This window comes from Diplotaxodon limnothrissa, linkage group LG5 (genome assembly GCF_057381915.1).
Source record: "Diplotaxodon limnothrissa isolate DT_005_m linkage group LG5, D_limnothrissa_male_GT1.1, whole genome shotgun sequence".
In the NCBI taxonomy this organism is placed as follows: Eukaryota; Metazoa; Chordata; class Actinopteri; order Cichliformes; family Cichlidae; genus Diplotaxodon; species Diplotaxodon limnothrissa.
Genome location: NC_140600.1, coordinates 18,917,938 through 18,934,891, shown reverse-complemented (window position 1 = coordinate 18,934,891; position 16,954 = coordinate 18,917,938). Strand labels below are relative to the sequence as shown.

The 16,954-nt window shown below is 40.8% G+C and overlaps 1 protein-coding gene across 2 annotated transcripts in view; it reads right to left on the bottom strand.

The window, feature by feature from the left end:
* The window catches only part of LOC146632106 (low-density lipoprotein receptor-related protein 1-like), a 101,239-nt gene extending 89,750 nt beyond the window's left edge, over window positions 1-11,489 (bottom strand). For both annotated transcript variants that reach the window (XM_085353220.1, XM_085353218.1), the window contains exon 1: window positions 10,921-11,489. In XM_085353220.1, the coding sequence (XP_085209346.1) occupies window positions 10,921-11,017 (97 nt within the window). In that variant the 5' untranslated portion in view covers window positions 11,018-11,489. The remainder of the gene's footprint in view (window positions 1-10,920) is intronic.
* Between the last annotated feature and the right edge of the window lie 5,465 nt (window positions 11,490-16,954).

The window sequence follows — 16,954 nt, the reverse complement described above, 5'->3', positions numbered from 1 at the left end:
CAGCAAACTGTTTTAAAGTATACAATAAAACAATTGTTATTTGACTGTTAGACCTGCTACCCAAGCTTCATCTCACAAGACTGGAATCTGACTGTCTTTATGAAATAAGAGTTGGGTTTTTCCCCTGACTTTTCCGAACCTAAGTCACTCATGCCATCCACATACACTGAGACTAAGCAGGAAAAGTATCATATAAAATCTTTATACAAAAGAAAACTAATTCAACTGAAATTAAGAAAGCTGCCAGGGGGCATAAAAGTACCAGGAGGGCGTGCTGGCTGAAGTAAACACACAGTGAAGTCATTTTAAACACTTACAGAGAGTTTTGAAATGTCTAATGGGAAACAAACGCCAAGTTTAGTCTACAGAAGACAGCATGTACTCGCACAAATGAAACACTTCAATAGTTTCTCAAAGGTTAAGATGCTGTCACTAATTTAAACATTTTTGCTTCTCAAAATATGTGTCATCATTATGTTTTCTAATATTTAACCAAGGAAGTTTAACATCTTGAGTTGTGTGCTGCAAGTCCTGACCCTGACACAGACTCTGGAAAACTTTGAGTTGGATTTGATCTTTACTGAGTCACCCACTGAGGAAAGAACCCAACCCAGCCGGTTTGATATCGACTTGGAGCTAAATGTCTTGACAGAATTCAACAAAAAATAAATAGAAAATTTCACAGTGGATTCATGGCAACACGCTTCTCACTCTCAAGAAATGGCATCTGACAAACTTGTATAGATATAGAAAACACTGAGGTTGAGCGAAAAAGAAATGGGATATGGGTTTATTTACTTGGCCTATGGGCTGAACTGAGGGGGTTCTGCTAAGTGCCAAAATTGAGGGATGAGCATATCGGCCTCTTTGGCTGCAGTCTGCCAACTCTTCATCCACCTCCACAGCTGAGCCATAAACACTTCAGAATTTTGTAATGGAAGAGGAGGAGAAGAAAGAGGGAGGGAAAAAGTGTTACAAAACAAGAGATAAAGGCTCCAGCTGTGCCTCTTAAACAAAATGGGTTGTAGATGGGTCTTCCAGCGCATTCCACCATCAACCAAAAACATAACACCAAGACAACAAAGGCATGATGAAAAAAAAGAAGGTCTCCAGACTTAAATCCTATAGAAAACCTGTGGATAGAGGTTAAGCTTCAACTGATGAAGCAGCAGCCAAGAAACCTAAAGAGTTTCTGTAAAGAGGAGTGGGCAAAACTACAGACTAACTAAATTAACCTCTGTGCTTGCCAACAAGGATTTCTCCACTAAGTACAAAGTCATGTTTTGCAAGGGCCTCAAATGCTCATTTCACTCAATGACATGCAAAGAACTTTTTCGTAATGTGTTTTCTCTGGATTTCTCTCTTTCCAGTAAAATTAAACTACCATAAAATCACCGTGTTCATTTCTTTGTAAGTGAGCAAACTTACAAATTCAGCAGGGGATCAAATAATTATCTCCCCCACTGTACTTGTCACCTACATTAAGGTAATGAGGCCTTTAAAAAAAATCTACAATCCAAGTCAAAGTTTGGCTTGTGCGTGCAGACTTACTCAACCGCCTTCTGGATGGATGTAAATTTTGTGCCACGTGTACGTTCGTATGCATGAAAGTGTGTGTCATGCATGCATTAGGCTCAGGAGAGCCATCACGAGGAATATGTTCAAGTCTGGTGCTAGCTGCAAAGGCAAATGAGGCTTCATTTACAGGGCAACACACTCCTGAATGTGACTGTCTGATTTTTACAGGTCAAATCTGAGAAGAAAAAAAAACTCCACAAATTTCAGCAAGCCTTTGTGGTATTGTGAACAAGAACCTATTAGTTGAAGCAGAGTAATCAAATGAAAAGCTATTTGGATGTCTGGCTGAGATTTCACCATGTCTCAGCCCCGGTGTGGTAATCAACCATGACTGCTATTTGTGCTACTACAGTCACTGTTAGAACTCAGGGGGGGAGGAGGTCATGAACTCCTTCGCTTCATCATAAGGGTTAATCTTTTTTTTCTAAAGAAGAAGAAAAAGGGACGAAGCAGAAAACCACAAGGTGTGATGCATCATTATCAACTTAGTCAGTTTAGACAAATCCCTTTGCCGCACTAGCACCGAAGCACACGCCGTATGCAGCGGCAGAGGGGGGGAAATGACAATTAAGCCTGCTTAGCATGCTGCCGAGGGGAACATATTAAAGAAGATTATATGAAATTCTTTAGTGCCTTTTCGTAAGACCAGTACAAATTTCAAGTCTCAGTGTGACGCATGAGCTCTATGCAACAAGACCTGATTCTCCAGAATGTTTTTTCACCTCCATGTGCTAAAGCAACCTTGGCTGAGACTCCAACGAGACACTGACGATCAAAAAGCAAAGTCGGAAGAAATCCTCTTGCATAAAAAGTAACAGATTTAAATCTAAAGGTTGCTGAAATTTCCTTTTTGGGGAAATTTGGGAATTCAAACAAGTCTGCATGAAAATGTAAGAAATTGATATCGCTGTAAATACATGTCTGTGGTATTTAAGCAGACAGCAGCTGTTAACCTAACTATGCCTAAAAATGGACACAGAAGGAAAACCACTAGCCTGACTCTGTCATGTGGCAACACAGTCGCTCAAAAATCTCTGTTAATAAGAACATTTTCTGAGTGCTGTAAGGTGGGTTTCTTGGCCTTTGGCACATTGAGAAAAGACTGTGAGCGAGTGATATAATCCTAATCTTAATCTGAAAGCCAAATCACTCCTTCAGCCAGTTCATATATTTAAAAATGCAATTGCACACACTCCAAAATACCTCATATAAATAAGGAAATGTCTTCAGGGATATTTACCAAATATATTCCAACTAGTTTAGTGTGTGTAGGCTAATAACAGCAGACCAAACAGCGACCCATTCTTTTCCCAGAAGCACACAATGCACATAATCAGAGAGACCACATTGCCTACACACATACATCTGAATGTGGGAAATCTTATGCAAGAAGCCAGTTGCTTAAAAACTGCGTGCAGCATTTGCAGTGTGGCTCATAAAGTTAGCTCCACAGGTTTTTGGATTTGTATTTTTGCCTTTGCACACCACAACAATGGATCCTAAATCCAACAATCAAGGCGTGATTGAAGTGCAGATTTTCAGCTTTAATTCAAGGGGTTTAGTAATTAGCTGTTAGGGAATTACAGCTATTTTTTTTAGACACAGTCACTAAGGCCTGTTCTCTCGTGCTTTTCTTGCTTTGCATTGGGAAACAACATGTGATCAGTCTTTTAGAGTTTGCCTAAATCTAAGCAGAGACTTAAGCCCTGTTCACTTAACAGTTCATCCTCCTACTTCTATCAGCACTCACGTCATTAATGAACACTAGTGACCCGCTTCCATCGGCAGCCATGCATGCCCATGCTCTAACATTGCCTCCTTCATCAAGGTCCTCATCAGACCCTGCTAAAACTTTTTAGTCGATACATGTAGGTCAAGTTTGTTTCTTGCTGTGCTTTTACAAATTTTATCAATTTTTTTTTAATTCTTACTAACACAGTGTCTCTGCAAGTTTTCTGCTTTTTTGACTTGTTTTTTTTTTAAATCCCACTGAGGAGCGCCTGTTTAGCATGTATTTCTTTAGATACCACAGAGCGCTTCTATTTTTTATCTTCCTTTTCTGATTGCCTCCCCCGTGTCTGATGTTAGGGCGTGCTTTAGATCATGAACCTTTTCTCTCATTCTTCATATTTTTTTCTTCCCATCCTTTCTTCCAAGTTCATTCTGGTTTCATCTGTGCAAAGATTATTTTTTAGGAGATCTGTGCAAGCTCTTCTGGATATTTTCTGTCAAAGTCTAATCTGGCCTTCTTATTCTTGAGAATAACCAGTGGTTTGCACCTTGTTATAAAACCTTCATTCACGAAGGAATGTCTTGAATGCAGACTTTGACAATGCACAGTTTAGAGTGTTAATTTAGTTAGATTTGAAGTTGGGGTTGTTTTTTTTTTAAACCATGGAGTTAATTCTTCATGCACTTGTCTTCTGTGGTCTTTCAGGCCTTTTGATGCTGCTGAGCTGGCCACTGTTGATTCGTTTTTGCTGTCTCTATGATAGTTTCACTTTGGTTCTCTTACTGGACATCATATTGAAAGTTCCAGTAAGAAGCTATGAAATGCAATTTCAACACTTGGGATCAACTCCAGATCTGCTCGTCAGTTTTGCGGCCTCACTTCAAGAATAGCTTAAACTCTGCACTTCAATCACATATTGTTCTCTTTAAAATACACAGTGATAGTGTACCGAGACAAGAGCATGAAAAAAAAATATGTCACTGCCCAAAAACATATGGACCTAACTGTAAATGTGTAAAATGTTTGCCAGGAATTGCTACATAAATAATCTCCCAGTTGACTGCTATATTTCCTCAGGCTTGTTTCTCCACTACAGACCAGGTCAGGAGATTTTTTTAAAAATATTTTTTTACCTCAGAGTCAAGGCTACTGTCTGCTCTTTTTTTTTTGCAATTAGGCCTATGTTGAGGTTATTGTTATTTACATTTTGCATTAGAAGTTTGTAAATGAATCTAAATCACAGTGCTATGAATTATAACCTCGGTGCTGGTGCGTCTGGGCCTGTGGCTCAGCGCTCATTGTTTGAACCCGAGTTAGGAAGAGTTTGCTGGCATGAAGCCGGAGGACTCTTATTACATTGTGGAGCCTAGATACAAACTGTGATGTATCAGCAAAGGCTGGAGAAAAGGATGAGGTCTGTTTGTGTAGACCTCTGGATGCGTGTCCACTCTATCCCGGAATAAATGGATGTCAGTGAAAAACAATGTTTCTAGGAAAGGCCTTAATGGATGTTAATAAATATATTTGTTAGAGGCCTAGTGCTAAAAAAAAGAAAAAAAAAGACTACATATTGGTTATATCTGCTGGTGCAACCAAGACTGGGAACATTTCGAACAAATAAAAAAGACATTTCCCCTGGGGCTGGAGCTGAAATTCAACAATGTTTACAACAGGAAAATAAAGCAATTTATCTAGCAAACTGATAAAATAAATAAATTCACAAATTCTGCCTTATGCTGGGACAATCTATCACATTGCCTCCCTCGTGCTTTACGAAATCTGAAACTTGGTAAAGAGAAAAGAAAATGAGAGAAGGTCACAGCTTGAGTCATTAATATAACAGACATCCTTTCAGACTGACGCCCGAGGAGTGAGTTTACCTCATGTTTGCTATCGGTGATAAAAGGGTCCCAGCAAATCCTACAGCCTGACCATGGCACTGCCTCGCATCAGCATGACGTGGTTGTTGTTGACGTTGATGAATAATGCACATTACACACCTATAAAGCACGACAGCTTCTTTGCAAATCTGGCAAAACCCTTCAAACTGGACTCATTACACAATATTTAAGCACCTTTGTGTCACCATTTTTGGGTTTTTTTGTTGTTTTATCATGACAATTGGGTTGTTATGAAAGGTTAGTCATCCACTTCTTATGAAAACTGTTTCTCTCTCACACACACACACACTTAGACTAATATTTTATTTTGTTGAATTTTCAAGGCAGCCTGATTACTTACGTAGCCCACTCCTACATGTGCTCGCATCTAGCAGCAGATAACACGGCTTTCCACTAAGTGTTGCAATAATAAAGGAGTTACATACTTCGATGCAATAATAGTATTTCAAACAAGTACCAGGGGGAATCAGTGCCACAACATTAAGAGCGCTGCAGGTTTAGAGTTTTATTAAAAGAGAAAAATATTAAGGCTATAATACGGCCAAAAGCTGCGTTTGATTTAAAGTGCACTTTCTAATACTATTAAAAAAATGCTGTTTAACCTGAGAGGATGAGAAAAATGAAGAAGAAGACAGCAAGGCAGTAAGTCAGTGAGAGGCGGCTGGGCTGTGTGGGCACTGCAATGTGTGTCTGTGTGCGTGCGAACTCGACGGTGGGGAGAGAAGAGAGCAAGGAAGTGCAGTTCAAATCAGCGTATCAATACTGCAGGAAATGAAAACTAAAACTCTTTCAAGTCTGGTATGGAAAAATCAATAATTTGACAAAGTAGCTGCGGCAGTAGATGTGAAGTTAATTGTCTTTGCCCTGGTACATATCGGGGGAAGGTGTACTGATGAGTTTTACACATGAGACTACAAGTATAACACAAGAGTGAAATGACTGTCTTTGTCATAGCTATACTTTTATCTACAGGCCATCTTTGGATTTAAAGCTACTACTCAAAGCAGATCCAACATCAGAGTGGTCTTCTTTGCCCCAGAAAAAAAGTCCTCCTCACTTTGACTCAGATTGAAAAATTGAAAATCAGATTTTCTTTGTTTTTGATGTTGCAGACTGAGACTTTACTGATTTGGGTCGCTCTCACTGTGCTGTTTCCTAAAGCTCTACAAATCAACCTACCTGCTTGGCAAAAAACTGCAGATTACAAAAAACAAACCTCAGAAAACTGCCAACTAACTACTGGACGCGGTCGAGAATTTATCTGCAGAAACAGACAAATTGTTCCCTTAGGAGTTGGTGAATAGCCAAACAGGCTTGCACACGGGTGTAAATCTTAGATAGCAAAAAAACATAAAAGCAGAATAAACATCTGTGTTTCACCACTTTGCTCCTAAAAAAACAAAACAAGTGCAGTAAATAAGCAGATATGTGAATTTATAAAAAAATAACAGGCTGCATAGCCTGAGCCTAGCCTTCACATCAAATACGATTAGGAATATTTGCAGGTGGTTGCAAACACCGGAGCCAAATTTCAACTGGACACTGACTCACAATCCTGAACACTATGTTAGGTCAACTATGGAGCTCTCTGCAGCTCATCGCTACTGCCCCAAAATCCTGTTCTCTCCTGAAACACGTTGAAGCGCGCTCATCCTTCTCTTCTTCTAACTGTCATTAGAAGGTTTTGTAGTATTACTTTGTACTCGCTTTTGGTCTTAATGCAGGAGTATTTCTGCTATTGTTTCTAAAGAGAGGTGACCTGTGAATAAGACTAACATTTTCCAGGGATTATATTTCATCTGAGGTACAAATCAAAGGATCCTGACATGAGATGGACTGGTATTTTAACTAAGCTTCAATTCATACGCAGTTTCTTAAAATATCATCACCTTCACATACAGTACGGTGACGGTTGTTAAGTCATTTGCTGGCTAATGTGTTGCGAATGTAAAGAAATGTCATGATCATTACATCCCAAGAGCAACTTTCCGCTCTGTCGCCTCTGTGCAGCATCTTCAGTCCTTAAATAGCTCCATATAGATAGCATATCTCAATCAGTGGGTCACAAGCCTAAAGTGGGTCACAGGACTGCTCTAAAAAGTGTACGTGTACCCAGAGCCGAGTGGCTAGAAAGACGTTGCAATTTCAAAGATTTTGACAGTGTACCGCCTAATTATGAAGATTTTGTACACAACCAGCTGGTAGCATTGTAGTCTATATTTACCTATTGAGTATAAGTGAGCTTCAGGAGACGGCTACATTAACTTTAAATAAAGACTAGTGTTGGCAAAACCTCTGCAGCTGGAAAAAGAACCTGTCAAAGTGCCAAAAACTGCAGTTCCTCTAACAGCCACTTGAGGCTGGCTCCAAAACAAGTCAGTCAAATAGACTCTAATGCACAATGGGCATCATCACTCTGAATGGCATGTTTGCACACAGGCATCTGCAGCCATAGGTGTCTGCTATACCTCACCTCCATTGTACTGAAACCACTACGATGGACCTCTCATCACAATCTGTCCAACTATTTTGTGCTTGGTTATAGTGAAATTGCACTATTTTATCAGTATGCTGCTTAGCATTGATATTGCTTTATTGTTACACTACTTAAAAATTCTAGGGAACACATTACCTAGGCTACTTCTGTGCTCACATTTAATACTGCTGCTGCTGCTGGCACCTCATGGCATTGCATTTATACTCTGAATCAGGTCGCCTAGCATCAACTACAGCAGCTTATTTGAAACGAAGGACGGCGAATGACCTTCATTTTGTTTGCACTAAGAAATGCTGCTGCCTGCGAGCTACAATCACCAATAAAATGTTCTTCAGTATTTTTTTTCTATATATCTTTAAAAATATTGTTATTACAGATGTCCTCAGAATATCACAATAGAATTATGAGGCTATATCCCCCACCCCTAAATGTGACCAGCTACCATTGTTCTGGTCACGGTCTACTAGCATCTATAAGAGTTAAAGATAAAAAAAAAAAAAACGGCAAGATTTTGTAAGTGATGCAATGATGTGAATGAGCTTTATGTAACCACCTGATTGTTTTCCCCTGGTTAAGCTCCTCATTCATCCAGCTGGAGTAGCTTTGAAAGTATTTTCAGAAACAAATGAACTGATCTGACCTAGAAATTTATATAAGACTTCTATATATGTCTCATCTGCTGTTTGCATTAGCTGCTGCGCTTAAATGTTTTAGGGTAAGATAAGGTCAACAGCTGTGAAGCTCTCACAAACCTACTCTGTATTCTATACAGTTGTAAACAATAAGCCTTTTGGCCCTATGCTGTCATTGTCATGGGAGTAGCACCCGGCTATCAGCCAAATGCCGGGGCAGTTCTTAGGCCTCCACCAAATGTTGCAGCACAGAGATGCACAGAGGGGAACTGCCAGGATAATCGCTGCATCGTGAGTTCATTAAGAAGGAAGGAACCCGTGCCACTTTCATCATCAAGGAAGAAAAGCAGTAAAAGAAATTATCAAAAGTTGAAGAGACTGATCTTAAGGCACCGCTTCTGCTTTGTCATTTTCTGAACAAAATATTTATCGTTGAAAGCCTGGGGCGGGGTTTGGGGGCACACTGTCTATTTGTAAGAGGCCAGTGATCTCTTTCTAGAGTGAAATCACTTTCATAGACCGAAGTGATGGGAATTCTTTCATTAGGGCCCTTTCCACTGGGCCTCCAATTAGCAGAGCTCTCTGAACAAGCTGAGACTGTTCATGGAGGTCTCTTCTGGGAAACAAAGAGCAATTTAGACCCAATTAAACTTGGGGTTTGTTGGTACCCAGAGCCTTTTACACTGACTACAGTGTATGAGAAAAAAAGAAAGAAAGAAAAACCTTTATGGAAAAAAAGGAAGAAGACTTTGATGTCAAGTCGGGGGGGGAGGGGGGGTTTACTAGTAGCATGTGTAACTGAAGGGGCCCTAAAAAATAAAAGCCATTTAACTACGTTAGAAAGAAGGCAATGTAGTGAAGAAATCTTCCAAATGCATGAGTTACAATTAGAGACTATTTGGTAAATCTCACAGTCAGTCTAACCAATAAATTGTAATGAAACACCTCATCTGTAAACAAATTAGAATCTTTGCTCACAGATGCCGTCGAGCACAGCAGGCTCTGCATCTCAGTGGATTTTTAGGAAAAACTCAGGTTTGGTGATCTCCTCTGTTCCACTGCACTGGTCTGACTCATCAAATGAAGGGAAGGAAAAAAAAGACTCAGAGGGAAGAAGATTTTGCTAAAACAATCACTGTGAATTGAGGCAGAAGCTGTTTGTTTTAAACGCTTAAATGCAGGCTCTCAAGTCTCTCTCAACTTACAGGTGATTGCAGGCTATCGATCTCCAAGGTGGTGTTTTTATGCGGGGGATTGTGCTCCTTAAGAACCTCACCGCACTGGGCTGCCAAGTGAGATGAGATGACTTCAAAAAGACACAGGGAGCCATTTGTGGCTCGATGAATAATCTCAAAATGCAGCTTGGGATTTGAATCCAAGTCTTGCTGAATTTAATGACACTGTGAATTCAGGACCTCCGATTAGCCCTGCTGACCCTGGTGACATCCCCCTCAAAAATTACATGAAATTAAATTTTAAAAAGCTGTGTTTGAAGAACAAGCTTATAGATTTACTTTCCACCTGCAGAGATTTTAAGAAGTCTGTCAGCAAATCTTTGTCTTTGAATGAATACTTGTTTCCTGTCTTACACAAAAACAGGAACCCTGAGTGGGACTGTGAAGCTTAATAGTTTCCAGAAGTTGTTCCAGTGTGTGTGTGTGTGTGTGTGTGTGTGTTCATAAAGTCCGGGGGGGGGGGGGGGGGGGGGTACAGCAGAGGCGTTTAGAGCTGCTCACTGTCTACCTGCAGATCACAATATGACTGTCGGCATTTCGGGGGCACAGATACGCAACAAACTGAATAATGGCACCGACACACAGCAACAGTGCACAGCGTTACGCATGCCTGTTGATGGCAGCACATCCTCGGAGCTTAAAGATGCAGAAAAAAACCAAGTGTGCAGTGATGGACACGAACGGGTCCTCTGCTCTTAATAAAGCACGATCCAGCCACGGATGGGACAAAAGTGTGGCAGTGCGGTTTGACTGAGGGGTAGCTCGGCTGCTGTCATCGCATCAGCGCTCTCGGGGAAAACTGTTGAACGTGAACTGACTGAAGTCGAGACACATCAGATAGGCTCGATTACAGCTCGGCAGAGGTGCTCACAGCTCTCTTCTTTTTTAATGAGACGTGGTACTATCATAGCTTAAAAAAAACGCCTCAGACTGCAGGTCGACACATTTTTCTAATGAAGGTATCGACACGTAAACATGAGCTTTGAGCTCTTATCGGGGCCTATGCTGGGATGCGAGCGCCTGAATCAAGTGAAGGGTGGCGGGGTGCTGATGGAGGGTTTGGAGGTGGGGTGCTGTGACATTGCAACATTCACACGCTTCACCGGGACACAGTAACAAAAGACCGCTTTAATTGTCTCGCCTAGGTTTCATCCCCTCCACGTTGCTCCGCTCAGTGGGGGCAGGCATTCCCCCCTTCCACCGGGTGCAGTGTACTCTCATTGCAACGCAGGCACAGAGCAAAATAAATCCCGCACTAATCACTGTGCACACATCACCTAACGGCTATAGATCTTTTGAGCAATTGGCACAACACTCTGGGTAACATTCAATCAGCTCTGCTTACCATCAATGGCCCTGGCTGGAGCGATTACTTCCAAATTGTGTATGAATCCCAAGAAAAGCAATCCTGTTGCCAGCATGTTGGCCGCGATGCGCAACATTGTAGCCTATCTTGGAAGAATATTACTCATCAATCGCTTCTTGCTCCTGTCAAAAGCTGGAGGTTGCAGAGCAGACAGGCGACGACGTGTAACCGTGTGCCCCGGCGGGGATGCTCCTTGCTGGAAATCCGCTGTCTGGGTGCGCAGTGAGTGCTGACAGGGCTGCTGCTTGCTGTCTGCCCACACTCGGAGAATAAGTCTTCCAGACTTGTCCAGGCAAAAAGCCGAGGCTTTCTCCCAGCCCGGGTTGCCTAAGGGGTCCTCGGATGCATGGAGAGCCCTGCCACAAAGGCTAGCAGGCTGAATTGAGCATCAAGCTAGCCCGGCTTGTAGGCGAGATGAAGGAGCTCGCTGGCGCCTGTAATCATGCAGCTGTCCGCCTTTTGTTCTCCCTGCCCCGATGGAGAAGAAGTCACAGGGGGGGAATAAGAAGTGGATCAAATGTTCCTCTCCTCCCCGCCACCTCTGCTGCTGCTGGCCACAGATTGAGCCTGAAGCCCGGAGCCCAGTCAGTCAGCGGTCTGAGTGACGTCGCAACACAGGGGGCTCAGCTGGCCCTCCCCTCTCCCTCCAGCACCACCCGACACCCCCACCACCACCATTCACCTCCTTCAAATTAGGCTCACTCATGTAAACTCGCAAACTGCAGTTGCTACCACGGTAGGGATTCTCAGTCCACCTTATTAAACGGATTTGACATTTAGATTGTGACATAAAAAAACACCCGATCGTTCCAGTATTGTCGTTATTTTCAAGTACTTTGCAACTTCATCGGGATTTGACGTTGATTTGATCTGAATTTTCGCAATAATATTGGAAGTTGCGGTCAATCCTTAACAAATGTATTGAACAAGCCACCCAGTTGAAGCTTTATGCCGCGGCTGCCCTAAATTTGTCAGTACTGCTAATTACCTAAATCATTTTTATGTTTCTGTAATGCTTAATCCACCAGCATGTAGGCTCCTTAATTCAAAATGACATTTTTAATGCTAAACTTTAATTATTGTCGTTATCCACGAAAATTCAAATGTACTGTTTTACAAAAAAGATGAAAAGCAGAATAGTATTATTTCATTTAAGATGCCAAATTCATCACTGAACAGGATATGTAGTTTAGGTGTTTGAATGTTTTGGTTGATTAACAACATTAAGTCAGTTTCATTACTGAACAGGATATGTAGTTTTGGCGTTTGAATGTTATGTTGATTAACAACATTAAGTCAGTTTGCTATTTGCCCAATAAAAATCTTTAGTTTTAAACAAGTTTCTGACAGATTTCTAATATTTGTGCTTTCATATTTTTATGACTGGTGGTCTAATAAATTTGCTAAGCACAGCAAACAATTTGCATCTTGATAGGGCCCAATGACTTGCAGATTTTCAGACCCCCAAGCCAGCTACCTTCTGGATGCAGCCTTCACAGAACTAAGTTTAACGACATTTGAAGAAGACCCCACATGACCCCATAAACCTATTATGATGCACATAGTCTTGAAATCACGACTTTGAAGGACATGATCCTTGAAATGGAATGACGTTTTAGTGGAAGAATGCTTTACTCAAGAATCAGAGCCATACTTTTTAGTGATGTGTGTGGCCATGACTGGTATCTGATGCTTGCTTTCTGCCTTCAACAGGGTTCAACAGTACCCATGAAAAAGCTTCTTACTGTGATAATGAGGAGAAAGTCACGTAATGTGTTAGAAAATAGTGTGCAGAGGCATAATTACCACAGCAACCATTTTACTATTTAAAAAAGGTAACCAAAAAGTAACCGTAGACAAAGCTGACACACTAACGGTTTTGTAAGCTGTGAACTGCCTAGTATGGAGGGAAACACCCATCTGTACATCAAAAAATGTGTGGGGATTTTTTTTTTTACCCTGAATGATGACAGCTGATGTTGTTGGGATGCTAAACCAGCCTACAAGAACCTCTATCCAAAACGACAGCCAGGCGGCGGACACGAGGGTTTCCTTGGCTTTGTCTTAATTTAAGGTTTTCAAGATATGGAGAAGCTCATCCTGTCTATTTTGAGGCTGCTGCTTTCTCCACTGATACTCCAGCACATCGAGAAATGTTCGGAGAACTGATGATATTTTGGATCATTACCATCGCTTTACATTCATCAAGTACAAACTGCTTACTTGAACATGTTAGGCAATAGGTTTACTTGGATCATTTAACAAAAGCAACACCCTGAAACACATATTTTATTTTACTGAAGAGCACTCCGGGGAGCTGGGACTATAATGCCAGAGAAAAAGCCTAAGCTAAAGGTTTGGGATTAGATTACCTGGTTTATATAATCGTCGATGATAACATCTGATGAATACACAGAAAGACTACATACAATAAATGGCAGTGTGACTGTATAAGGTGAATTATAGATGGCTTAGATTAATTTAGACTTAAGCAGTGAATCATTTCAACATTTGTGGCTCAGCAGAGAGCAGACTTTGTCTTAACACAAACGTTCTTCATTTACAAACAGATTGCTGGGATTATTGTCTGACATATGTTGAACTGCTCTTTAAAATATATAAAGTAAGGCCTGCAGCCTCTATTAAGAACCCTTCTAACTTCATTGTTTTTTTAAAAAAAAAATCATGCAAACAGCTTGTAAGACACTGGCTATATGTTAATGGTTTACTTCCTCTTTATTAAAACAAGTCATTCGTGGTCACAGTCCTACTGACGCTGATATCTGATGAGTCAAAGTTTTATTCTCGTTAACCCTGATTATGTTTGTTGTGACTGTATTTTGGTTTTAAATTCTGTGACTTTTTACATATTTAATTTAATCCCAACTACAGTGTAAAATTAATTTACAAAAAAAAGTGGCACAATCACGCAGAATTGGAAGAAACACAAGACCAGGTGTGGAGTCTTTAGACTGAGCCTTAATAATAACTATGTTTTTATAGGTTGTGCATGCTCCTGACAGCACAAATGAATCTGGCTTTTACTTACGCATCCCCAGTGTGTGTGCACCAGTTTAGAGCAACAATATCAAGTGACCTCTAGAATCTATCTGTGAAATGCTGTGCAGCACTGACACCTAGAGGGTCTACAGTGCAAGATTATCTAAAGCCAAAGAACAAAAGGTCTTTTGTGTCAGTGGAAAAAAAAAAGAGAGAAGAAGACTGTATTTAAAATACTACCAAAGTGACGCATAGCTTTAAGTATTCTGTTCTGTGTCAGCAGTCCCCCCAAGACTCTTACAAGGATAAGAAAATAAATGAGTTGCAAGCGTGACCACAAAGAATATCCAGCAAAACACTTGACCGAGATGTTTCTGAAAGAGAGAATGTTAATACCACTTGTGCTTTTAACCTCAGTCTTTTCTTGATTTCAGGGTCATTATATTTGCTGAAGCCAAACCTTTCAGGAAGAGTTATGAGCAACGAGGTTTGTTTTTAAATAAAACTGAAATTTTCATTTACAGTTAGTGTTAAACAAGCTATTATTTGGTGTTAATTCAATCAGGAATTCCACATTTTTCACCCAGATCGTCCTCTTATAGCTGTTTAAATGCTTTATTTAGTGCATGCAGCATAGCTAACAGTATAACAGCGCCACATACCAGTTCTTACCTTATCTAATGCTGTGTTTGAGTCCAAAGATGTCCTCATACCAAATGCTTTTGTGCAGTGCTTACATAACTAAAACCAGACATTCACTGAAAAAGCATGGAATGACAGAGAGGGAAAAAGACTTGAGATATATTTACAAAAAAAACATGTAGTCTTTAGAAAATTCACACACACAAACCTCAGACATGTACGTGTGATAAATACAGCCATTTTACATCATTCTGCGACCACCTTGTCCCACGATGGCACATTTTTCCCAGTTTATGGAGCTTAGTAACAGTGCAAATGTTTGTCTGAACCCTTTTTGAATTTTTTTTTGTGAATGTATTTTCACAGCCACTGGGCTCCCCGGACGAAAGAAAGAAAGAAAGAAAGAAAGAAAGAAAGAAAGAAAGAAAGAAAGAAAGAAAGAAAGAAAGAAAGAAAGAAAGAAAGAAAGAAAGAAAGAAAGAAAGAAATGAGTGCATCAAGGTGAGGTTGGGATGCTTTGGAGATGTAGAGAGTAGGGATAGTGGATATTTTGGAGTAGATATATATGGATCTGCCAAGCAGAAAGAAAAGAGAAAAACCACAGAGATTCCTGGATATAGTGAAGGACGACGTGCAGAGTTAGTGTGACAGAGGAGGATTGATGGGGTGAGAGGGAAAGGGCGCAGCAAAAAGATGATTTTGTCCTCATTTTTAATTAGACTATACTTAAACTCTTGAGATATTAGTTGCTGTGTAATGATTTTGTTCAGTTTTCTAAAGTTCTCTAAAAGGTGATCATGTTTTAATTCACTTTTGTGTTTCCCTTTTCTCTTCTTTTTTTGCTCTTTCTTGTTAATCAGCTCTGGAAAACATACTCAAGTGAAACTAATGAAACAAGGGAAAATCAGTCTTGGAGTGAGCTGTCACATCACCTACTTGCAGCATTGTTTGTGCATGTAAACATATAACCCACACATTGCAAAATTATAGCAAGCGTGTTGACCCGTAACACTGCTTCCTTTGCTCTCAAAAAGGCTCTTTATGGGGGAAATGTTGAGGTATCAGTTGCTGTTTTTCAATTTATACCAGCAGATGGAAGCATAACACAGGTGGCATGCTTGCCTGTAGAGTCCACAGCGCTCACAGACATCACTTTCATGTTACCCTCAGCCCTGTGTGTGGTAAAAGCAACGACTAGACTAAATTACTGTTTTTGGTTTAACTATTTTTGAGCAGGAATTAATGAATGAAATCTAAAAACAACAGTAAAATAGGAAAAAGTAATCAAGAATATGCTGCTATTAACACATCGCTCATGATTTCTTTCCATAATTCCCTCTAACCCTTCTCTTGACCTTGTAGAAGTCTCATGTGTTACTTGTCAGATTTAGATCCATCTCTGGGGATCTTCACTTTTTCTCCTCTAATCAGTTTTAATGCATTATATGTGTGACAGCGAAACAAATGGAGAAACACATTAGAGATCTGCTCTAACAGCTAACAGTAATATTTATCCCTGCAGCAATCCTAAAGTGACTCCGATGCTGTGCATATATACACCCACGCATCTTTCACCATAATGACATTTTGCTCAGCACTTCCCTTTCTACCTGTAGCTCCAGTATATTCTGTATCTCTGCACCGATCGTGTGATCGTGGCTCAAGAGTTGGGAGTTTGCCTTGTAATCGGAAGGTTCGGCTCGGACAGTCTCGATCGTTGTGTCCTTCACCTACCGCCTACTGGTGTTGGCCAGAAGGGCCGATGGCGCGATATGGCAGCCTCGCCTCTGTCAGTCTGCCCCAGAGCAGCCGTGGCTACAACTGGCCTCCACCAGTGTGTGAATGGGTGGATGACTGGATGTGTAAAGTGCTTTGGGGTCCCTAGGGGGGACTAGTAAAAGCGCTATACAAATACAGGCCATTTACCATTTACCATTACCACCATCATATTGTAAAACACCATGCTTCTGAGTCCTGCACATGATAGGCTATATCAGGATTGGAAGCACTTGTTTCTCTTGGTCTAGTTGCCAGTAAAGCCATCATAGCCTGTAGCTTTTCTTGGTTGATGTTTTTGACATGCTTTAATTTCCCAGCCACCCTTCAAAGGATAGTTGGATGGATGAAGCAACTGCAACTGTGCATGTGAAGTAAAGTGTCCACACTGTGCAGTGGGAAAACATCTCTTCTCCTTACAAAATGTATCTGATGTGAGTGACACTGAATTACCGTATTAATGGAAACACTAACCTGTGGAGAACTCTCTGAGAGCTGTGCTGGGCTTCTGGTATGTCTTTTTCCGTTGCACATTTTATTGATGAAGTAAGTGAAAACGCCATTCATCTGCTCTGTGTCATGAGCAAGGAGCAAG